Source organism: Gymnogyps californianus, chromosome 16 (assembly GCF_018139145.2).
Source record: "Gymnogyps californianus isolate 813 chromosome 16, ASM1813914v2, whole genome shotgun sequence".
Lineage (NCBI taxonomy): Eukaryota > Metazoa > Chordata > Aves > Accipitriformes > Cathartidae > Gymnogyps > Gymnogyps californianus.
The window spans coordinates 4,700,838-4,725,440 of NC_059486.1; the positions used below are offsets into that span (position 1 = coordinate 4,700,838).

A 24,603-nucleotide genomic window follows, 5' to 3' on the forward strand; every position below is an offset into this window, starting at 1 on the left:
ATCTGGAAATTTCAAAATTGCAGATGTCCATTACAGTTTTTATTGGTAAGAGCTTCCTCTAGACACCATCAACCATCAGAGACTAATTTCAGTAACTAGATTATCTGAGGAATTTTATCCTAGAATTGTTTCCTAATCTCCCATGTGCATCAGTTGCTAGTACATATAACTTCCAGTTAGCATAAAAATAATCATCATAAAACAAGTCAAAAAGTAATGTTTAGACCACTATGCATTTGAAACCCCAGGTGCTAGCTTCAGTATACTGAAGTTTTAACTGCCCATAAGACAAGTAACTTCTGCTGGCACATTCAGTTAGATTACAAGCCAATATTCTACTTAGCTTTTCCATTTTTGGATGCCAACTGTGTTTTCTTGATTAAAAAACAGCAAGGATCATACAGTAGGAGAGAAAACATCTTCGGTTTTCCCACGCTCAAAGAGCAACAGTTCACTATTTCGGTTTCTCTAATCTGGCTTTCTGGTCTCCTGAATAGGGTCAATAAGTTAGAGCTACTGAAACCCAACAATCTTAGAAACAGAAGAGTATTTATTCAATAACAGGTCATTTCCTGAAATACTGGAACTGAAGTATAAATGGACTAAGAGCCATACTGAAAACTACCAAAACCCACTGTATTTCAGAGAGACAAAAGTCATAATCAACCAAAGTAAGGACTGAAACACAGCGACTTTTAAGTTAGTCTTAAGTCCTTCCTGTAGCAATTTCATAGCATTGATCACCAAGCAACTAAAGAGCCATCTTCAGCCATCTTCATCTGCTGGGGGAGCCATCTGAATACAGTAAGAAAGCCACTGTTGTAAACAACCTGCCAAATTAAATAAGTCTAATAGTGTAGTAGAATTTAATAACAACAAATACCATGAAAAAACTATACATGAAAAGACATTTCAACGGACACAACTTGAACAGAACTACCTATTTATAACAACCCTGAAATAAGTTCACTGTATACTCTGTTTATATGCAGGGGCCCTGGAGAGGTGCAGATTACAGAGGGATTAGTAACATGGCAGGTTTCAACAACAGACTGTTATGTTGATCACAGGAAAAAAAAAAGGGGGGGGCTGATATCTGACAGGATGCTTTTGATAAATGAGTCTCCCACAGGCTGGAGCTATTCTCAGCAGGCATCTGGGAGGAGGCAAAGAGAAAAAGGAGTTGATCACCTGTTGCCATGTAAACCAAATTCAATTCATCACATACTTTCTCCAGGACACAAGATTTGGTTTCATGATGTGAAGGAACAGACCAGGAGGGATGCAGCTATGATTATATCCCTGTGTCACACAAGTCTGTGCACAGTATTTAATCCTTTTACACTAGGTCTGCATAAGCAGCAGCATAGATAACTGCTGTGCTAGGAGAACAATATTCCCTTCCCCAACGGATGCCAGCAACACAGGAAGTCACTTAATTAGACTCTCAGGCCACCGAGCTTTTAGAACAGAAGCTTTGCCAATTAATTTTCCCTCATCTGCAGCAACTCTTGTTGTTAGGGTTTTTTTCAGCATCCTTCATCCATCATAATCACCTGCCATTTGCAGAGCAAAATCTTCATTCTCTTTTTTTCTTCTTTTTCTTCTTCACACCTCCTGGGAACACCGAGTTCTCTGTATGATTGCTGTCCTGTCCCTCACGCTGTCCATTTGCAGACACCAACCATGGCAAATCTTTGCTGATCTTGTCACACTCTGCTGGGTCTATTATTTTCTCTTGAAGATTGTTCTCTCCCCTAATTTTCTTTTTCTTCTTTTTTTTCTGGCTGTGCTCTACATAACCCTGACTCTGATCCTGGCTGGAATCCTGGGACAGTGCAGGAAAAGCACTTTGCTTCAGAATGTCTGCAGCTGACACAGCAGCCTCCTGGTACCTTTGCCACTCTTGGTCACTGTCCATGTCACTGGAAAGGTAACAAAAGGAAAGGAAGTGATGTTACACTTTTGCCTTGAATTCACCGAAAGGACAGACAGCAGAGTAATCTAAGATGAGAACACCCGATGAACACCCAGTGGCTCTGGGACTCCAATACCTACAGTTAGCATTTAACCAGTTTGAAGGCCGAGGTGTTCTTTACACATACTAGGAGGGGAAAGAACATCTCTCACAAACATTTCTAGTTCCCCAGCACTAAAAAAAGAAACAAACAACAAAATCTGCTCTAGTCAAACACAGGAGTCAAAAATACACACTTCTCAAGCTCTTCAGCTTCCTATTCCCTTGCGAGAGCCCCAACTGCCTCTGAAATGTGGGATGCAACAGTACTTCAGGAGCAAAGCAGCTGACAACACCTCACCTGGAGCTAGATGGCTGTCTCCTCCTTGCTGCAGGCCATGGCTCCAATTTCCCACAGTCTCCTGGGACAGAGGAAGAGAAGAGGCGAAAACCTAAAATAGATAAAGGGGAATTTTAGCCACGATATAGAACAGAGGTGAAAGCAATTAAGAGCAATCTCCCTAGGAAGCCTCACTGCTGTTATTGTATTGCTATAGTGCTTGTCAGCAATTATTTGGGACTATCTGGGAGGACTTAGGGCACAGAGATCACAGCTTCAAAGTAACAGCCTTCACGGACACTAACAGAAATTCTTCTATTGCAAATACTTATTAGTCAGCGGAGTGTACAACTGGCAACGGACAGGATCCATCCCACTTGTCATCATTTAACTAACAACGTCACAAAACAGCCACAATAGTTGTGACTTGAACTCACCGTCATCTGCAGAGTCAGACTGTTGCACAGAAGTTTGTGAAGGTCCTGATGAGTCCTTCAAGACAGTGATGAAACTAAACAGAAAACTCCAGTCAGATCTCAAACAGGTTTGTGCAAACTGAGCTAAAGTTGGGTATTTCTAGGAAACAAGACTATAGGGAGATGTTACATAGCTTCTTACTTTTTTCTTAGTGAAGCTGTCTCACCTCCCTGCTTTCAGAGCAGACCATGCCTTCTCTCCTTAGCAATGCATGCCACAAGAATGACTTAAAAGCAGCGTTTCTAAAGCCAGCTCTAAACACCAGGAATTCTAGTTCTCCAGGGCCATACTTACACAATAAATAAAGACAGTGGCAGCCCAGTCAGAGGCATACTGCCACCACAAGCCTGAATCAGGTATTGGTTTAGGTTGTAAGAATAAATGAAAGATTCCCACGCCAGCCTTTAAATGATGAAAGTGCTAAGGCACCCAAATTCTACTTTTGCCTCCCCACAACCCATTCACCACAGAGGCAAATGGAGACAGACAGTGCTGCACAGGCACTCTTTACCAAAGGGGCACAGCATATGGGCCAGGTTAGTTCGCAGAATATTGGAAGTTTGCATTAAATACAAGAATGAAGGACACAAGAAGAGAAACAACTTCTCCATATCCAGGTTGCACTCAGATCTTGAATTTCCTGGTTTTAGCACACAAAAGCATCAGTGTACTTGACCCATAGAACAAACTTTTTTAGTATTGCTTGCCAATACCCATCTAGCATGGCTCCCAGTTTCTTTGCAACATGTGCTCTGAACTCCGGTGTTGTCTGTAGCTCATTTCCATCCTCATCATGACCATTCACCTCACGCCTGTTTAAAATAAGAATAATGATTATCTCTTTCCAGGCCAGTAACATCTGGTGCTCTTGCCCAAATAGGAGATAAGGGACTGTAAAATCTCCTACCCTCTAGTGATCAATTCATACTTGACAGGGAAGACTGCTAAGAAAGATGGAAAATAGCTCAGTAGTAACAGTTCAGTTCCCAAGAGAGAGCTAAACATTATTTAGCCATCTCCATCATAGTTAGTAATTGGATGATTTTTCTCATTGAAATAGCCTAAAAAGCAAATAAATTATGTCAGGACATCCATTCCCTTGCATGTAGTTCCTCTGTATGTTGCCACAATTCATGCAAAACCTGTCCCAGGAGAGAGGATTTTATTAAGTTGCCTGGCTGACAACCTTTGAAACTGAGCCTACAGAAATGCTGCAAACTTAGATAGGACAGCATCACCTCCATTGCAAGGCTCCTAATTCAGGTGTTGCTTTCCAGTTGATGAGCGCTTGCCTTTGCCATTGCAACCTTTTCTGAAGAAAAAGAAATTTTTTTCTATGTAACTGTACTAATTCCTTCATGGGACACTTGAAGAGTTGGGAGATTTCTGACAGTTGGAACTAATGCTGTAACTGACAGCAGTAGTAAGTGTTCAACTTCTATATTATAGAGGGATGAGAAATGTACTTAAAAAACCTATTAGCTTTTTCAGGTTTAAGCATCATTTCAGATTATGGTTGGACTAATTCCTAAAACAGAATAGGCCCTTCCAGTAGGAAGCATCACAAGGCATTAACTATAAGTAGCACAAATACAACATACATTAATTTTTTCTTCAGTGAAACATAAGTCTGAAACCAGAAGCAAAAATACCTTAGGCTAGGCTGAGCAGGCTGTAACCAATCCTTTCTAAAGCCACCTGACAAAGGAAGAAGTAAATGCAAGTTTAAAAGACCTGTGGTCAGGACCTCTTTAATCCCCCTTCTAGCACATGTGATTTTACAGCGTAAAGAATCATGCCTAAAAGACAATCCACGCCCACCTTCGGGGGAAAACAGTTATGAGGGGAAAGGGAAACTTCCCACCGGCCAGGCTGTAGCAGACAACCTGGCCGGCAAGGGGCTCTGGCCCCGGCAGGAGGCCGCGCATCGCCGCAGCGCAGCCGGCCGCCGGCAGGGCCGGACCGAGCCCCCCTCCCGGAGTCCCGCCTCGGCTCCCCTGGGCGCCGGCGGCTCCCGAAGTGGCCCGGCTCTGACACCGGCACCGCGGAAGAGAGATGCCCCCGCCTGACCACCTCTCCCCTGAAACAGCCCCGGGGCAGGAGGGGCTGCGGAGGGGCCCGGCCCAGGTCGTCGGGGAGGGGAGGGCAGGACACGCCGCCGCTGCGGCGGGAGAACAGAGCCTAGCTGGCCGCCGACCCTCACCGCGGCGCGGCTCCGCCCGCGCCGACACCGACGCCTGTGCAGCGCAGTCCCAGACGGCCTCCCGGAACCGCGCCGCCGCCTCGCCGCTGCTGTCCGAGTCCGTGTCCAGGCCCGAGCCACCCCTGGGCGCCGCCATCTTGAAGGCGCGCAGCCGGAGGGCACGCTGGGCGCTGTAGTCCAGCCGGCCGGCCGCGGAGCATGCTGGGGGCTGTAGTCCACCAGGGCAGCCTCCGACAAGATGTCCGCGGCAGGGCGGCTCCCGGGAGAGCGGCAACCCCCGAGGGCCGCCATGGGCACCTCCAGGTCCTTCCGAATACGGTTCCTTCACTTTCCGTGAAACAGGCCGCCTGAAGGCTGCGCTCACGGGAAAAGCGGGGGGTGCGGGCAGCGGTGTGCTGTGGGCTGCAGGCCAGGTCTTCCCAAAAACCAAGAAATCCTGGGAATGAGCGTATAAACGGAAGGAACTGCAAGGAACTGGGTGTCATACGCAGAATTGTGTGATACCGTGAAAAAGGAATAGTTACAATGAATATTTGTACCAGCCTCCAGAGGAGAGCAGAGCAGATGGTGCTGCCGGGGCCGGGGCCAGTGCCACCCGTGCTGAGAAACCCCAGAAGGGCAGCGAGGGGACGCGGGTGGCCCAACCGCTGTTTCCCACTGCCCGTTCTTTGGGTTCATGCTACTGGGAAGGGCAGTGCCCACGGATGGAAAATTGCTGAAAGTAAACACGGCTTGTTTTCGCGTCCATCTGTTGTTCAACGGCCTCCTTTCACATGTGCCATACAGGAAAGTATCTTAACATTTCTCAAATGTAACAGCTCACACAAAGTAAGAGCGAAAAACATACCAATGATACCAGAAAGCCCGTATTGCTTTTGTGTTTGTAGAGAAAGAGAGAATACTTGGCATTAAAGAATAAGGATGTGGAATAAAATTCTCAGCACTTTATCACATTTTGTGAGATGGTAATTTCACTGCTTCAGACATACTGACTGACAGCACTCGAAGTTTTTGGTAGTCAGACATTCTTATGTTGTAGCCAGCACAAAAATCTTCTGCCATGAAAGCATGAGATAGGATGGGATCCATCTGCTGTAGGAAGTTATCTTTCAAAAGCAGGTGAGAAAAGATACTAGACACACAAGATTCATTAAGATATGTAAAATGTATCAGACAAAAAGCATCCAATTCCTCCACCTCTGGCAGGGGAAAGGAAACATGGATCTCCTCTGCCTGTGCCTTTTGCAACTGCTTTGTCCATAAACATGGAATGACAAGTGCCAAGGATAACAAATTGACCTCCAAAAAGGCATTAAATCTTTAACTCAAAAAACCTGAAGATTGCATGGGAGATGTTCTATTTAGCGCTCTTACCCAGCTTGCCTTGGTGGATCTTTCATCTTGGCTTAACGATACTCTTCTGGCCATTTCCTTCCAACTGGCTGTTAGAGGTATGGGGATTTCTGTAACAGATTGTGACCGTGTTTCAGCTCGATTATTTGCCTTCACAGATGTCAAGCGCCAGATGCTTCAAAGCATGTTTTACTGAAGCAGATCAGGCAAAGTTCAGTGTGCTTATGGGCCTGCTCTTTGAAATATGGCAGTTTCCAAGAGATACGATCCAGAAAAAACCAGATGAATGCATGTCACGTACCAGAAATAGCTGTATGGTCTCCCACCTTTCTGGTGTGGTATTGAAAACAGGAAAGTGAAATGAGCAGAAGCTCTTGGAAATGGCTCTTGCTGAAGAAAGGCAAAAGGCCACAGACAGATAGGAACTCTTTCACATGGAAATTTCAAGGAAGGAAGAGTATTCCCAAATGTGATTTAATACTGAATTAAGATAACATTGGGTTGAAAATACAAGTAAACCCAGGAGAACTGGTGAGAAAAATACTGATAAGAGGTTCAAGGACTTGGATTCCTGATATATGTATGATTTTTGTAATGAAGAATTTTAGGAGGGGGTTTGTGCGTACCATAAATACCAACATTATGTTTGACAATTTTGTGACTTAGATCATGAAAAAGTGAATAAATTGAAGCGGTTTATTCTCATGCACACCACAAGAATGAACTGGCAGCCACGGCACAAGATTTTTCTAACTCTAAGCAATTACTGGCTATTCTATTCCCATTATGCACATGATATATAGCTCTTTGAAAGCTGATTTCTTAGCTTCGGTAAGGAAAGTACTCCCTTGCATCACTTATTATTGCCATTCAATGTAATTATTCTTTGCCAATGGGAGTAAATCTGAATGTCGCATGTATATTCTCCAGCTGACCTACTGTTTTAAGTAAGTCTGTTCCCCTCCTATTAACCTTAGCTGTAAGCAAGATTAACATTTTCATTCTCTTCTTGTATACCACCCTTTCCATTCATCCAGTCTTATTCATTGCCTGTCTCTGGATCTTTTCCATTTTAAAAAGAAACACTTGCTATAAGTGGAACAGGGGTACTGTAAATATTATGGAAATGCATAGTAATATCATTCCATTCTTCTGAGACTTAAAACATAAATAAAATGTTAAAATTATCACTGGACAGTGAAAATATTCCCTGGCTATGTTGTCTATGGCAGTAACTGTATTTCTTTTCAGATTGCTTTAGCTATCGTATGACACCCAAACAATAAAGACTGTTCTGAGCATTACTTATTCCCATGATTATAATACCAAAAATCAACCTTTACTTTTTATACTGAAATTCTTTTGACTCTAGACATACATGGTGACTAGTCCAAGCTGGTCCAAATTTCACAAGTTCATCCTTGTTTTAATCAACTTCTGGAGGATACCATTTATACCTTTGAGGCCTTGTTAACTTCTTATTAATGGGATACTACACTGAGATGCCAAATTTTTGCTTGAATGTTGAAGCTGTGCCAAACCGTGCTGCTTTACTGTCTTGTTGAAAATGAGATAGTCTGCTTTGTTAGAGAAACTTTCAGAGACAGCAAATACACTGCTAGTGTGGGTAGGACAGCTTTATAATGTGTGTCCTAATGCCATAAGCACTGTAATTTTCAGATACTATCTTCATCTTCACCTCAACTACAAATTTTCCAGTGTGATACATCACTGCTGGACAACCACTTTGACATGGGTTTTGCCAAGCCTATGTGCTACTGAAAGCAGTATGAAGGCTCAGTACAGCTGTTTTTATATTGCTGAACACTTCCCGGCTTGCACGTTCCAACCTTCACACTAGAGCTGTGTAGTCTCAGGCCACCTGTCAGTAGACAGGCCTCAGACAATATCCTTGGTCTCTTTCTGATAGGCTCCCTTGGCACTAACCTCCCTCCACTTCTTACCTTAACTATTCCCTCATAAGGCTCGCCTTCAGTGGGAGACCTTGGTTTAGCATTCACTCGTTCTCCACTGCATAAAACAACAAGCAATTTTGCACTGTTTTCTGCCTTGGTGTCCTCAGGACTGGTGGGGTGCCCTCAGAGCAGGGACAAAACCCTTCAGAGGTGCCTTCTTGGTCACCTCTCTCAGCTCTGACCCACTCCTTCAAACACCAGGTCCCCTCCTCTCCCTCCCTTTTGTTTCTGTCTCTGTGGTTTCTCACAGCTGTGTAAATACCTTTATAAAGCTCTCTGTTCCCATCCTGGAGATGCTCCTCTGCTCCGATCCTAGCGCTCTGCACACAGATTTGAACAATTTGTTTCTCTCAAAGCTGCCGCCTTCCTTCCTTCCCTACTTGGGCTGAGCATTTGCTGCCGCTGAGGATATGAAGTTTTTGCTCTTTTCAGAGGCAGGCGTTTGGACACGGCCCCCGCAACACCTCACGATGAGCAAGCAGCAAAACTGCAATAGAAACAGAGCTAAAAATCACACGGAGCGTGCAGGCAGGGGTTACGGTGCTGGTGACTGAGCACGGGCTGAATGCACCGCCGGCCCGAGCGGTTCGCACCGAATCGGTTCCCTCGCTGAGGTAACAACCGGCCGGGGGGGTCTGGTTCGGGGCCTTGGGGGAAGGAAGGGCAGCCCGGCAGCGCTAACCGTCCCCTGCCCGGGGAGCCCCGCCGCCCCCCTCGGGGCACCCCGCGCCCGGCCCGAGGCGCCGCCGCACCGTTTCCAAGGAGCCGCCCCGCGGGGCAGCCCGGGGTCGCGGGGGAGCCCGGGGCAGGCGGAACGCGGCCCCGCGGCCCGGCGCGGCGGCGGGGAGGCCGGTCCCTTCCGTCAGGGCCGGGCTTCCGGGCGATCAGGTGACGGCGGGCGCTGGCAGGGGAGCGGCTCCGCGGCTCGGGGCTGCTGCGGGGGAGCAGCGAGACCTGCTGGTGAGCCGAGCCGAGCGGATCCCGGCTAGTGGCGGAGGGTGGGGGGAGCCGAGGCCGGGCGGCGGCTTTGAGGCGCGAAGGGAGCGGGCCGGGGCCAAACCGTGCCCGGGGGCCCCTGGAAGGCCGGAGCCGCCTGCGCCCGTTTGAAACGAGCGAGGCGGGGGCGGTCGGAGCGGGGCGGGGGCGCCGCGGGAGCCTCGGCCAGCCCGGCTCCGGTCTTGGTCGCGCAGCCCCGGTCCCCCCCTAGCGCCCCGGCAGGCCCCTTGTGTGCCGCCCTCGCTGCCGGAGCTCTGGCCCGGGGTTCGCCGCCGCCGCGGCGCGCAGGGCCCGGCGCCGCCTGCGAGGGTTTTCCTCCGAAATCCCCGTTTTTAGCGGCCTGCTCGTGCCTGGCCCCCCTCGCTCTGCGGCAGAGCTGAAACCCTCTGTGAGGAGAAGCGCCTGTTTCGCGTTAGATAAATGTCTGGCTCTAGGTATGGTCGCAAAGCGTTAGCTTCTGGTACATGCCATTTTTTTTTTCCTGTTGGGAATTGCTTATTACTTCTTAAACCACATCATAACTCTTTTATTTTATTTTATTTTTACATTTTGCTGCTAACCTGGTTAGCCTGCTTAAAGGGCATTTAACGTTTTACGTAACACCCCAAACCAGGAAAATGCTCAGGCAGTATTACCCAACTGGTTATATCAATTTTCTTTTTCTTTTTCTTTTTTTTTTTTAACTTTATGAGGTAAGAGGATAAAATCTTTGTCTAAAGATTTGTGCAACATTTTCTTGGAGTCTATATTATAGTTTTATGGAACGGTTAAAAAGAAGAATTACTTTCATCGCTTGGGTCTTTTTAATAGTTTGTACCAATGTCTTGCATTTGTGAGGTATATTGAATCCTTAGAGTTGCCAAAACAGCCTTTCAGCAGGGCTCTTATCCTGGAAGCAGCAACTGTAACACAGACGTACGTTGCAGAATGCCAATTAATGAAATGAGGCCAAGCAAGGGCACGTTGGTCTGTAAGGCAAATGGCTGATTTTGCAAGACCAAGTGGTCACACAAACTTGTATGTTGGGACCACTTTATGGTAATACTAAAAAGCAGGTACGTGATGCTGTGCAGGTTACAGGAAGTGAAAAGATGAACTCAGAAAATGTTTCTGAGGTGGTAAAATGTAACATGTTTGAGGGACAGATTAGAGTAAAAACGTAGTGAGAGAGAAATGTGTATTTAATGATTAACAGTAGGACTTCAGTCACGTATTTGCTAAGAACGTCTAAAAATGACTGTCAGGAAGTAAATGTACTTTCTGCTACGCACTGTCAACAATTATCTACTCAAGTTACCTGTTAGTTTTACTTGAAGTCCAGGCAATTGTAATAGGTTAAGAAACAGATTTTTGTTAAACTTATTAGTGGGCGTATTTATATAAACTCTGAGTAATATTTTTAGATTTAGGTAGAATTTCTAATGTTTATAAAATTTGTCATATGTTTCTGAAAATGACATTGTCACTGTAGTGATAAGAAAAATAACCTGACAAGTTTTCCTTTTGATTTAAACAGCAAAAAGTTCAGAAACTAAATCAGAACTTGTTTCAGAAACAAACTAGATTTGGATTATTTCAGTTTCAGTAATCCTAGATAAAATAAGATTCATTAGGAAAGATATATGGAAAAGTGTCTTTCTAGTGGAATTTTACATCCAACAATGCTCTTCTTTTTATTTCATTGTTATGTATTAGATATCGCAAAGTGTAATAAACTTTGGGTTTTACTAATAAACTAGCCAGAGTCCTATGTCCTCACCAGAAATTTTTCTCATTGGTCATGAAAGAAGATTAAAAAGTAAATACTTCAAACATCCTAGTGTTGTAGTGCTGTGAACATGTATTCCACAGCTGTTTCATACAGATGACATTAGCTTCTAAATTATATTCCCTCTCTGTCTTTCTCAGGTTGAATTACTGTTCACCTGCTGTGTTTCCAATGGATTTTTTTGGTATGCTTTAACTTATGGTGGAAACTCTCCCAGTCTGTCTTGAAGTGTTTCTCTTGTATTTTTAGAGTCAGGTCAGTGTACTTTGGCAAATGCAGTAATTTTTCATTTGCTGAGTTCAGAAATGTGATCTTTTACGGTAGCCATTGGGCTTGCATTTTCCTGGTGTGCAGTTTCTCCCACTAGATTTACAGATTTAGTTTTTAAAGTATTTGAGTAAAATTTCTTTCTTATTGCCTGTTAGCGAGATTTATACACAGTATTTATACACAGTAGATAGACCTTACCAGTTTCCTGCACTTCTTTCACGGACCTCCTGTGCTCTTAGTTGTCATGAAACTTCCAGGTCCCCGTGTGCAATCTGCTTCTCGGAGGTCCAGTTTCACCAGCTCCTTCAGCCATGCTTATTCTTTACGCAACTCAGTGGGATTTGTGCTGGATCCCTAAACATTTATCTTCACTTCCATGTCTTCTTCACGCTCCACCAGACTTTTTTTATTTAGGAAGACTTCTTGAAAATGGGTTCTTTGTTTCTTCACCGTTCATCTGTTGGCAGTCTTGATTCTTGGATGTAGTAACTGTCAGTGATTCAGTCATTTTCACAACAGCCTGTTAGGATATCATAGGGGTCATGATTTAAAGGAAATAAACAGCTAATATAGATGGCTTTTAAGTAACAAAGATACTGTTTTCCTGTAAATATCTAGAAAGCAAAGAAGAAAGAAAGAAAAAAGAGAAGATCTTTGAATGCTTGCAGTTAGATCACAGCTGATTTTTATATCCTTTCACTTGTTTTGTTTGCTACTCATCATGCATCTAGGGTTGATTTGGAGACCTGATCTAAAGGACAAGGGTTTAGCAAACCTGGACTGGCATCTCCAAATTCTGCTTACTTAACCCCAAAAGTCATGTTATATACCAGTGTACTCACAGTCTTCCTTCTGAACTCTAAATCAATGAGAGTGGGGTTGGTTTGGCCTGTTGTGTTGGTTGTTGGTTTCTTTTAGTTTGTGGTTTGCTTGTGGTTTGGGGTTTTTTTTCCCCTAAACAGTTTTGTCTTGGAGTTTAAGTAGTTCAAGTGACATTCCAACAATTTTGAGCTTGTTCTACACTCAGAACAAGTTGAATTTGCAGTTGAACTTCTACTTTGAGCGCAGACTATGCTCACAAGTGACACAATATATGATTATCAAATATAATTTTAGTCATCGGATGCTGTTTCATGCTTGCTTCTTTGTATATGTGCAGTGTGATTTGCAGATGAACAGACCCCAGCAGCACTTGTTATAGACCTAGTTATGTTAAAGAGTATTCCACGGACAAGAGCAAATGTTTGAGAAGGCTTTTCAGAATAAGATTGATTATTTTTATTGTTGTGGTTTGATATATTTTCGATATTTTAAATTGGGTATATCCTAATAGGTCATCAGGCCCAATCAGCCTATGGAGAAGTAATTAGGAGAGCATCCCAGTACAGACTAAGGAAAGACCTTCTTCTAGGAGAGCAGATTCAGTGCCTCTTATGTTATATCATTTTGATCTTTTTTTCTGTCTCGGATATCTTTATTCCATTACATTACTGATATTCCCATGGATTTCTCTATCATCCTTCTTCATAACTTAATGATTTATTTATTTTTCATAGTTACTAAAAGCTAAGGATTTTTTAACTAGGTGTTTGTGAAGATACAGATTTTATCTTTTTGGTGAGTCTCCAGATTTCTGGTTTTAAATATATGGAATTAAATTTGGAAAAAAGGACCTTTTTTTCCGCATTGGTTTTAGGGACACAGAAGTTCATTTGTTTGCCTCTTCTACATGCTTTCCTTGTGTTATATGTCAAGATATGAGCCAGACATTTCTTGTGCCCATTCCATAAAATGATGCTAGTGTTTTTTACAATGTGTTGAACTCCTTAGTTTTAAGGAGGTTTTCTTGATGTTGATATTAATTCCCAGCAAATATATATAGGTCCAAGTTGGTAAGTTTTCAAGCATTAAACTGCTGAGCAAGATAGGCTGAAGATTCTGGTAGTAAGGATGTGTGAAAAATCCAAGCGTCTTTAGTGTATAGTTTGTGGGCTGGCAGCATTTCCATCTGCCTTGAACTAACATGAATTTTAATTTTGTACAATGAACTGCGTTGCTGCTGAGTGTAAATGAAGTCATGGTGTGAAATGCTAAGAGTCAGCAGTGCTGAAAGCAATGTATGTTAAAGTACAGGATCTGTGAATACAAAGCTGCCCTTCTGGGACACTGTGCAAAATGATGTAACTGAGTGAAAAAGCTCTGCAAAAATATATTTCACTTGTTGTAATTGAGTGTCTTCACTGCACTACCTTCATGAGGCTTGAGTATGATGCTTTCTTGACCATGCAGTGGGATTGTATTGTATGAAAAAAGCTGTTGACAATAACAGCTAGAGATACTGAGGTTTTATTTTGCTGCCCTGCACCTGTGCTTCAGCACTGCTACAAAGAGGGAACACTAAGGAAAGCCTTTAATGCTTGTGGGGTAAGTTTGCAAATAAATTAGCTTCTGAAAAATTCAGGTGGCCCTTTTAAAATGCTTAACTGTTTGTATACTTGCAAAAAGTTCAGATAATCACCTGTTTCTTTCTCACAACCTTATCTAAGTATTAATATCCCTGCAGCAGCAACATGATGTCAGAGTTTCATGAAAAGCACAGTGGAATATTTTAAACATTTTTGTTTTGGTGAATTAATTTCTGTAGGTGCTGAAACTCTCTTAGTTCTTGGCTTAAAAATGTTGTACTGGTAAAAGTGTTTGTTTCTGGAAATGTAAATGCCTTGTGCTGAGTCTCAAAGTTTTAGGTACTGTGGAATTTGCATATCAAGGAATTAGACTGTAGAGGTTGTTGCTACTGAAATAAAATAAATGGTGTTCTTTGATAGATATGATGATGTTAATGAGAAGTGAAAGCATGTAATTAAAACTAAAGCACATTAAAGTAAAATTTTTAGTACTTCTGCATTACTACTACATTAGAAATGTTTGATAGTTTGAAAGTACTAGAAATGTTTGATAGTCATATCAACACACTGCTGTGATAGCAGCAATATACTGCTGATGAGACAAATCAAGTACTAAGCCACCTTTGCTTGCCATTATTATCATTAATATTCTAAACTAATGAACATTGAACTTAAAACTATGCATTAAGTCAGTCTGTCCAAACTGTGAATTGCTTCATGGTTAAATCCTATTTCAGACTGCACTCACAGTTGTAAGTTGCATTGAATTTTTGGAAGAGCGTGTATGGCTAGGTGAGCTCATTCTTCTCATAGCAAATGGCATTTATGAGAAGATATGATGGTTTTGTTTTGGCTATGGATCTCAGTTGCTTATCAGTAACTTTAAAATACAGGTCACATATCAGCCAGGTCATACTACAGGACTTCAAAGTAGCTTAGTTTCTAAAAAAAGATCCCTCTTGGCTATGTTAAACTAAAACCATCAACAATAGGATTCAAGTGCTTCTTAGATAAATCACTACCAGTTTGGAACAGGACAGGAATGCAATGTTATAATGCCAAGAAGTTGTTTATTGGTTTTTTGGGGTTTTTTTCCCTTTCTCACTGCTAGGATTCCAACAGGAAAATTTTCTTGACCTTGTGTCTGGATAGTTGTTGAGGATGGCAAGCAAAGGACCCACGACTTCTACATCAACAAAGAACTCCAGTACTGGAGGGACCAGTGGCAGCAGTAGCAGTAATGGTGCTGGGGACAATGCTAATCAGGACAACACTTTTGAATGTAACATCTGTTTAGACACTGCCAAGGATGCAGTTATCAGCTTGTGTGGACATCTCTTCTGGTACGTACTCAAGCCCCCACAGATAAACCAGAACACCGTGTATATCTCTGATCACATAAAAGCCTATGATTTTATAATTCTAGATGTCAAATAAAATGTCTTGTATAAAATGAGTAAGGACCATGGTTTTGGTTTAGGAGCAGTTTGGTTTTGCTCCTCAACTGTTTTTCTTTGCTCATGTTCCAGGGAGTGGGTTTCTTGTGTCTTAAACTTCCTATGCTTCTGCCCCACATCGACAGTTCAGTGTTCATTGATACTGATTGGTTGTGTGTGTTATTTTATTTGTGCTGTCTGGTCTAGCATAGATATCTTGTTAAGACCTAAATTCCTTTCTAACCTGTGCATATCTAAACCTGCATCTGAAACTAGGTTGTGGAGCCCAAACTGTAGTTTTCATACTTCCTACAAGCTTGCTTTTTTTTCCTTTGAAACCATAAAAAAAAAAAAGATATAACAAGCTTTTATATGTGGGCTATTTCTCTTTTCCTGTGGTATTGCAGTTGTAATATTAACTTTTCAGTTTTTTGATCTGACTTGGGAATGTATCGCACAAATATAATAAGTGTGCAGCATTTCTTATTTGGGTAACTTGGTCTAGAATATATTCTTTCTTGAATGTTAAGAACTTACTAAGGATTGACATGGCCAAATGTGGGCTTTTTTTGGTTTATTTTACACAGTAGCCTAACTTATGCCCTTTAATAAAAAGGGGCCTAAAAGCATTTCTTTTCTGTGTAAATGTATGTAACATCTGAAAATCCAGGTTTTTATTTTAGGAGGAGATGGAAAATCACTTGCTGATGGCATGTTAAGATAAAATTAGATAAAATTATTGCACAAAAGGATTTGGAAGAATGGAACCTTAAAAATAGCGTGTATCTTGCCTGAGTAGTGTTGTCAAGACCACTTTGAAAGCAGATGGCTGCTTAGCAGTTCTATCTCGTAGCTTGCTTGTTCATCTTTGACCTTTTCTAAGTTGCCATATTAATTTAATCTTACGAGTAGTTCTGTATAATGGGAATTTCTCTGCCTTGAGCAACCAGGTCTGATCTCAATAGCTGACCCTGCTCTGAGTGTCAGGTTGGACTAGAGGTCACCTGAGGTACTGTCCAGCCTGAATTATTCCATGATTCTGTGAATGCGGCCGACGTTTTAGCTAAATGTCCCTTGCGTGACTTCTGTTAAGATCCTGAAGTCTCATTACTGACATCTTCCTCATTTGCATCTTAGCTCAGGGATATCTTTTCATGGTATCAGAAGAGCAAATCTGTACAGTAAACACTAAGATTAATTAAGCCTCTGTATGGGCCTTTGGTATGGATGAGGACCCAGGAATCAAAGGTGATATGCAGAGAATCACGTTAGCAACTTAGTTAGATTGCATAACCTGAAAAGACCAGTGGAGATCGGGCTTGGGCTGTGCTTTCAAAAATTATTTTAATGGGAGGTAATGGAACTGGCCCAGCTGGATTCCAGGATTCTGTTGTCTCCAAGCTGTGCTATCCGTGGTACACTTTATACATTTGTCGGATCGAGTTGTCAGTAACTAATTCTATTTTCCCCTTTTTTTTCTGCTCTGCGAACTAATTGTCCTGGGAATGCTCACAGTTGGCCTTGTTTACACCAGGTAAGACGGGTTTCCTTTTACTTTGTCTTTCATCAGCTCCTGTTACTCAATAAAGCCCTTGGTTCTCTGGAGTATCCCCCCCTTTTCAAATGCGCTTCTTTCTCTCCAGGGCAACCGCAGTGTGCTAATGCAACTTCATGTGCAACACCTTGCAATCTGATCTTTCAGCAAAAAGAAAACTTAGATTCTGTTCCACTTGCCTCCCACTTTTGAGTTTCTTAAACACTAAGTATTCCCAGTTTCAGTAGGAGAATTACTGTAGGCAGTTCACAGGGGTTTAGTTTGCAGGCTTAAGTGCTGAGTGTACTTCTCTTTGCATATGTAGTGTTTTACATTGTGGTACCATTGTAGAAAACATAGATGAAAGGAGGGTATCTACACTAGCCCTTGGCCTATGCAGGACTGTTGGTACTGTTTATTTCTTCGTATTTTACTCCAGGGCAGTACTGAATGTGTATACATCAGCAAGTGGATCATACCAGAACAACAGCCAAAATGCCAACTCCACTTTGGAGAGTACTTAGCACTTGTTAAAATGTTTTTCTCCATGGCTTTCTGAGAAATTGCCAAGGTCTCTCTGCCTGGCTGCAAATGAGGTTTGCATGTTGTTGTTTTCATGGTCTTTTAGTAGTTTTCTTATAATTTCCTTTCTTTTAGTGGCTAGAGACCAGGCCAAACAGACAAGTGTGTCCTGTATGCAAAGCAGGAATCAGTCGAGATAAAGTTATTCCTCTGTATGGAAGAGGTAGCACTGGGCAACAGGACCCCAGGTAAGAAACCTAAATACAACTATTTTTGTGTGAAAACTAAAGATGAAACTTTAGTTTAAGGTCTTAAGATGAAACTGTCAAAGTGCTGGATTCACAATTTGAAATACTTCGTCAAAAGACAGATAGAACTGACACTTCTGCCAAATATTTCTGGCTTTTTCAGGGCCTGGGTTTGCACGCCTTATTTCTTGTGCAACTGGCGATTTATGTTAATTTGAATTGGGTGTTAATTATCAGTTACAAGTGGCAGGTTGCAATGACTGTTATCTGACTGGAGAAGCTTATATAACATGTTCATGTGCTCAGCTTCTAGCCTTTGCAATGGGACTTTGTTATTCAAAAGTGCAGTATCTTAATTCAGCGATGTGATGCTGAAGGTTCATAAGCTGGGTGGTCTGCTCGCTCACACACTACCTCTAGCTCTGCTGCAGCATGGCCCTGTGAGAGCATCCTCTGTGGTTGTTCTGTCTTATTAGCCTGGCTATTGCAGATAGTATTGTCATGTATCCTTGCACTTGAGATAATTTCACAACTTCCTGCAGAGAGAAAACTCCACCGCGACCCCAAGGACAGAGACCTGAACCAGAGAACAGAGGGGTAAGTGAAAAAACAAGCTCAAGCAGATAAGTTGTTTTTATTGATGGTGGTATTTATTCATCCTGGAGGACATAATGTGTGCATGAGATCCTGTGTGAGGATCTTATAGCTTATATTTCTTGCTCATCCCCAGTAGGTTGTTCATCAATAATTGATAGCTGCAGTGTGGTAGAAAACTTCATTCCTGTAGTACTCTTTAGCATCCCAAAGAATGGGCTAACTTGAATTGTGCTTCATGAAAACAGCCCTGTGTGACATCACTGGAAATGCTCTTCATACTTGATCATTCTCCATATGTAAATACAAGGAACACTTTGCTTTGAAAATTCTTTGTGGAAGTATATTTCCGTCAAACCATACCTGTCATGGAAATATATAATCCATGTGTGAACTTACTTTTTTGGCACTGACACCTGCTTCTAGCATTTCTATGGGATGTTACTGTACCATAGCATTACAAGCAAAAGAATGTAGATACCTGTTGGATATATGTTAATTTGAAGAGGGACCTGTGGTTTTGTTGATGAGATTACATAGAGTGAACGTAAACAGCAGCTGGCATAGGTTGAACAGATGTGGGAGTAGCCAGTAGGACAGACCACAGTGTTCTTTAGCACGGCGGCCGTGAGTATGACCTGATGAAACAGTTGCATATTTCCGTGTAACTCAGCCTAGGGTCCTTGGAGAGCATTTGTATACCTCATGCTTCAAGCAGACAACTCTGCTGGGTGTGATTAAGGAACATTTCTGTATTGAATGTATTGGGAGCTCAGTTGTTCTCTCTCGCTAGGGAGTTGCCTTCTTATTAAATCAGCTGCTATACCTTGTTTGAACCTTTTAGCTGATGCTGCCATAAGTCAGAGGAATCTGGTATGAAGACATAGCAGTAGTGATGCTGCCCTCCTGTTTCCTACAGGTGCAGGACCTGCCATGCAGAGTGCTTTGCTGTCCCTGATAGTTAATGGCAAAATGCTTGAGAAGAGTCATAGTCAAAAGACTAACTCCTCAAATCAAGGATCAAACCAGAAACGTCTGGCTTTTATTATATGAGTGAAATCATCTTTGTCCTCCCACTGTTTGGAGGTGATAGACCAGAGGGTTTTTCAGAACTGATATCACTGTTTTAATTCCGAGATGAGAGTACAGTTTGCTGGATTACAGAACATGGCGACTGTGAGCTCTCCACAATTTTTAAACATGATACAACTACTTAGATTCATATACAGTTGGGTCTCAAATAGTACACTGCTTTTATACAGTAGGATTCATCTTGATTCAGAAGACTTCTCTTTTGACTTGATATGGTATTTTAGTGTGGATCCCATAGGGGTCATTGTTGTTGCATTGTAACTCTTCCTTTTTTCCTCCTTTCCTTATGTCTTGCATTCCTGCCCCAGATGACTTTATCTGCCACCTTAATTAGAGTTCCCCTGGTAAATTTTTTTTTTTTTGTGTGTGGTACTGTTCTTCTCTATAATGCTCTATGCATCCCACTGGCAATTTATCGCATTACTGCATGTTTAAATGATGCACATGTATCATGAAAATCAATGCAGATTATTTTTTTACAGTGCCTTTCTTATATGGCTAACAGCTATTAATACAGAATTATTAATACATTGTTAAGACATTCTAAATAGAATCGGTAATGTTGATTTTGATATATTGTCAGATATATACTATTTTAAGTTGAGAAACGTTACAGAAACGCTTTTGTTAATTTGTGGCCTTCAAGCAAGAACTGCAGTTCCTAGTTTTCATTTTCTTAAACTTTTGGGCTGCTCTGGCAAGTTTGCTACTGTGTGAAACATTTTAAAACCAGGAGAACTAAGGAGGTATTTAACAATAGTGTGGCAGACTGAAAGGTGCCAGACAGCATGGTACTCCTTCAGGTGTAGGAAAGCCAGTGAGAGGGAATGTCTGCACTTTTACAAAATCGTCTGAAATAGGCTTTAAATGATTGGTACCTTTTTTCTCTTCTGTTGCTTTGTTCTCTGCAGGGATTCCAGGGCTTTGGGTTTGGGGATGGTGGCTTCCAAATGTCATTCGGAATTGGGGCGTTTCCCTTTGGTATATTTGCAACAGCATTCAACATAAACGACGGGCGACCTCCTCCAGGTACCATGCATCCTATCTTCTCCGAGAGTCCTGTCACAAACAGATGTTTTATAAACTCCCTTGTAACTTTTAAACAAATAGCCTGCTAAATGACAAAACTTTCTGAACAGTAAAGTAAATCAGTGTTGTAAATAGAAACACAAAATGAGGGAAAACACCCAGTAGAGAACATAGTCTATGGCTTACACGTTTTGTACAAGTGCTTATGTAAGACGCCAGTTTGTCACTTCCATATGATTTGCTGAAGGCCCTCCTGAGAGGACAGTAGAACTGGAGAGGGACAGTGGCACTGGAGACTTCTCCCCTTTAATTAAAATGTCTCCTCTGGTAGTCCAGTGGACTCCCTTTGAAAAATGAGACAAATTGGACTAGAGTTTCTAGTAATAATAAAAAGGAGTCCGTAGGGGTGTATGAAGGAGACCCATATTTTGAAAACAGTAGGAAAGGACCATTTCCTGAAAGATGAGAAGGAAAAATTTAAACTGGTGCACTGTACCACAAAATAACAACAGCAAAGATTGTTCCTTTTTCAGAAATTTATCTCTGAGACAGTTATCTGTATTCCACAAGAATTAACTTTCCGGTGAAATGATTTCACTGTCTTTAATTAAGAAAAAACAGTTGGGTTACTCCAAGTAGTGGCCTTGCTCTGTAAAAATTAAATAATCCCCAGAAAATCTCCTCCCCATCTGCACTGTAGATAAACTGAGTCTACCTGTTTTAAACAAGAAAACCCACTGCCCAGGACTTTCTGGACTTCCTCTGTGAAAGGTTGTGCCTGGCAAATCTTCTTCACCGTGTCATATGGCATAGAAATTATGAGAAACAGAAATGCGTTCTTCATGTCACACCTGTGTTGCCAAGGACCTGTGCTGTCCTTGGGTCAAATTAACTTGCCTATTAACTATACTTCAGTGTCCACTGAAAATTTTTGTGGAGGTGTGACTGAGCTAAGGGGTATGTAAATATATGCTGTTGTAACAGCCATAATTTAACCAACTCCTTTATCTGCTTTTTCATCTGTGGATTCAATACAGCAGTTCCAGAACGGCATGGCTTGAGCTTTAGAGCTCGTGTGCTTTTCATTAGTTCTCTTGGTCAAGGCTACACACGCAGCTTTGACTGTTTTACCATTTCCTTATTCAGAGATGCTTCACCTTGATGGGCAGGAGCGCTCAGGTAGAGGTGGTAAAGTTCCTTAGGATGGAAAGTGAACTTAGTTCAACAGTCAACAGTGAACTAAGCAGTGAACTTGGCTCAGCACTGTCCCCAGAAGTACTCCGGGCAGACCTGCGTGTACTCCGGCACTTGGAGCTGCCTGCTGCTATTAGTCATGAGCAGGTTTACCACGAGTCCTGCTTTAGGGAGCTGATGCTTGTCTTCCTTCTGATCTTCCAGTATGGCTGTCTGAGGGTAGGAAATAGCAACAGTTTCTCACCAAGTAGATTCCTTGCATATCTTTCAATTTATGAATGTACTATGTTCAGAATAGACATGATTCTGGAGAAGAGGAAGGAGCTGAACTGTTGTTTTTTTTTTTTACTTCCTGTTTTCCAGCTGTTCCAGGGACTCCTCAATATGTGGATGAGCAGTTCCTATCCCGCCTCTTCCTGTTTGTGGCTCTGGTGATAATGTTCTGGCTGTTGATTGCATAAATCTTTTCCATTATTCTGTATATTCATGGCCAACAAGGCCACTGAAACAGTTACAAACTGCATCCCCATCCCATTTTAAACCTCTTGGTGTCTGGTTCCGTAGCTAACTATGGGCTTCAGGAATTGGTGGTACCACAGCACAATGAGGAATCTCGCATTTTGCACCACAGTTGGAAATTAAACATTGGTTAAAAAGTGTATTTCAGCTCAGCTATCTTGTACAAGAGGTTCCTGCCACAAACCACGGGCCTAGCTTTGAGCTCCACTCCTAAAAGGAGTGCTGCTTTGAAATCCTGTGCCAATCAGTGACACCAGGTTTATGTGAAAGACAGTTGCCCCAAGGTAGACTGGGCAGGTAAGGAAACTTCTGCAGAGTGATCAGTATCTCGTGTTTGGCAACCACAATGGATCTGCCAGAGCTGCAGATGTTATTTAATGTCTTCACGTCCGCATCCAGCCTTCTTCAGGAAATCATCTGCAGCACCGCTGAGACTCTTCGGGCACAGCGCATGATGCAAATGGAACCAGGTTTGGAGACTGGTTTCTTTTCTTGCTGTTATTTCCCAGCGTGATGGAAAACCCCTCCTGAAACGGTTCTAATGGCTGTTAGAAGAAGGGATACAAATTTATGCTGCAATTTTTTAAAGCCTGAATTTGCTGGAGCCAGACACTGGAAGATTCGTTGTGGAGCCGGGTGGGGTTGCCGAACAGTATGACGCACCTGTCTGCCTCACCCAGCCCCGTTCCGCACTGACAAAACAGTGTTGTCTTCCTTGGTTCTGCGCAGCAGCCTGTGGCTGCACTCATGGATAATCCCCTCACAACCCTGTCACTGTAGCTACATTTATTCTTCCCAAGGCTTTGAGACTTTCTACGCAAGGTCGTGTACTCCAAATAAAATCCTATTACAGATCTGAGATCAGCTTGTTTGGGGAGAGGAACAAAAGGCATCTTTACTTGAGTTTTGAGGTTAAACTTATACTGTAAAATTATACAGGAGGAAAAATGAGATCCCGCCTTTGCTAGCACGTGCCACGGTAGGGAACATTTGGAAGAGCTTCTCTCTACAGGTGCATACAGCTACTCCATGCCACAGCAGAACGGCTATAGTGCAAGAGTCTCTGCAGTATCTACCAAAGATATTAATTTGAAGTGCTGGTGGAGACCACAACCATTTATGTGCTGAGGGGAAAATATTTCAGAAGGTGAGCACTCTGTAGCTGTTTTGGAATCCTGTTGGGTATACAGCTTTAAAGAGTACTCCTGATGCATTTGTGTAGATTCCTTCAGAACAGCAGATACGAGAGATTCCCTAGCAAGATGAACAGTTTTCATATTTCTCTGACTAGGCAATTCTGGTTTTTTTTCTCTTATTGTTTTTGGATTATTTTGATTCAGATCTCTGATAGTCATAATGATTTCCTGCAAGATGAATATTGTTACTTCCCTGGCAATAGACAGACAACTGACAAAACAAATCAACTCATAGAAACTTTGTTTCAATAGCTAGGGTTTTTGTAGTGTATGGATGAGGTTCCTGGGCAGGACACCTTAATTGATTGTTGTAGAAGCTTATTTATGTAATTATAAACTGTTCACTTTTAGTATCAAGACAGAGGATGACTGAAGTTTAACTTGCCTACCTCCAAAATTCCATCCGGCAAGTAGAATGTTGCAAAGCTTCTGCCGTGTTTTGCCACATCTAGTCATTTATACCTGACTCAATGATAATCTGGCAGAATATAGTGCTCAACCATAAATAGTTGAAGTGGTGCTTCAACTTCTGTTGTGTGGCACTTTTGAGAAGCTTAACTTCTTCTGCATATGGTTCTTCTCAAGTGCATAACTTGGTAACTAGGACCCTTTCTAGGAGAAAGGCTATTTATTGCATTCTTAAGGCAACTGGCTGTAGTACAATGTCGCAGCTTTGACTTCCTTTCATGAGCAGGCAGCACCACCTGCTGATGAAAAGGGAAAGTTCATGTGATAGTAAAAGGGATGGTTTTCCTTCTCCTTTTTGTATTGAGAAACTCGATGCTAAGAGCAGAGGTTATCCAGGGAGGAGCAGGGTATCCCTTTAAAGCCTTTTTCTGATAAAGAGGACAGAAAAGTGACTGTAATAGGTTCAAGAGGTATTGAAACTGATTTAACTAACACTTACGTTTTAAAATACAGAATTTTAATGACGGGTTTTTTTCCATCTATTGGTGAAAGACATAATGGATTTAGACGGAGGTGGCTGCAGAAACATGACTGAGTCCTTATTTTCTGGCAATCCAAGAATGAAATAGTCTAAAAGTGTTAACGCTTTTGTTCCTACCTTTTTCTTGGTGTGCTTTTTGTATCGTACCACTTCCCCCCCTTGTACTCAGACTGCACACAGCCCATAACGGCTTGTTTAGTGCATTACCATTACTGTTCACTAATTTTCACTGTTGTGAAAGTGATTTAGAATTAAAAAATGGTTTTACATTGACCAGAGCGCGCCGCCATTCCTTTGTGCTTCGTGGATGGACTGAGGTGAGGTGCTTGCCCAAGCCCTACCTCGAGGACGAGGAGCGGAGGAGCCCATTGCTGGTCCGTGCCTCAGGAAGCGGGAGGGACGGGGGCTCACTTCTCCCTTACCGGGGCATCGGGAGCGTTCCGCGAGCGGTAACGGTACCGGGGAGGCCGTGAGCAGCGGCCGATGGGGCCGGGCCGGGCCTGGCGCAGACGTAGGCCCCGCGGGGCTGCCCAGCGACTGGAGCT

The 24,603-nt window shown here is 42.6% G+C and overlaps 2 protein-coding genes across 3 annotated transcripts; one reads left to right on the top strand and one right to left on the bottom strand.

The window, feature by feature from the left end:
• Positions 1 to 530: 530 nt before the first annotated feature.
• Positions 531 to 5,113, bottom strand: C16H12orf43 (chromosome 16 C12orf43 homolog). Its single transcript, XM_050906689.1, has 7 exons — positions 4,978 to 5,113; positions 4,427 to 4,472; positions 3,488 to 3,586; positions 2,735 to 2,808; positions 2,319 to 2,409; positions 1,557 to 1,925; positions 531 to 830 (listed from the first exon to the last, which is right to left on the bottom strand). The coding sequence occupies exons 1-6, from the start codon at positions 5,111 to 5,113 to the stop codon at positions 1,580 to 1,582; spliced, it is 792 nt and encodes a 263-aa protein (XP_050762646.1). The 3' UTR covers positions 531 to 830; positions 1,557 to 1,579.
• Positions 5,114 to 9,216: 4,103 nt separating this feature from the next.
• On the top strand, positions 9,217 to 24,325 carry RNF185 (ring finger protein 185). 2 transcript variants are annotated; one of them, XM_050906939.1, is made up of 7 exons: positions 9,217 to 9,266; positions 14,857 to 15,088; positions 16,697 to 16,715; positions 17,373 to 17,485; positions 18,028 to 18,082; positions 20,083 to 20,200; positions 21,758 to 24,325. In XM_050906939.1, exons 2-7 carry the CDS (start codon positions 14,907 to 14,909, stop codon positions 21,853 to 21,855), a joined length of 585 nt encoding a protein of 194 aa, XP_050762896.1. In that variant the 5' UTR covers positions 9,217 to 9,266; positions 14,857 to 14,906; the 3' UTR covers positions 21,856 to 24,325. The 2 variants fall into 2 exon arrangements, with proteins under 2 accessions (XP_050762896.1, XP_050762897.1); XM_050906940.1 differs by lacking the exon at positions 9,217 to 9,266 and adding an exon at positions 9,660 to 9,736.
• Positions 24,326 to 24,603: the final 278 nt, after the last annotated feature.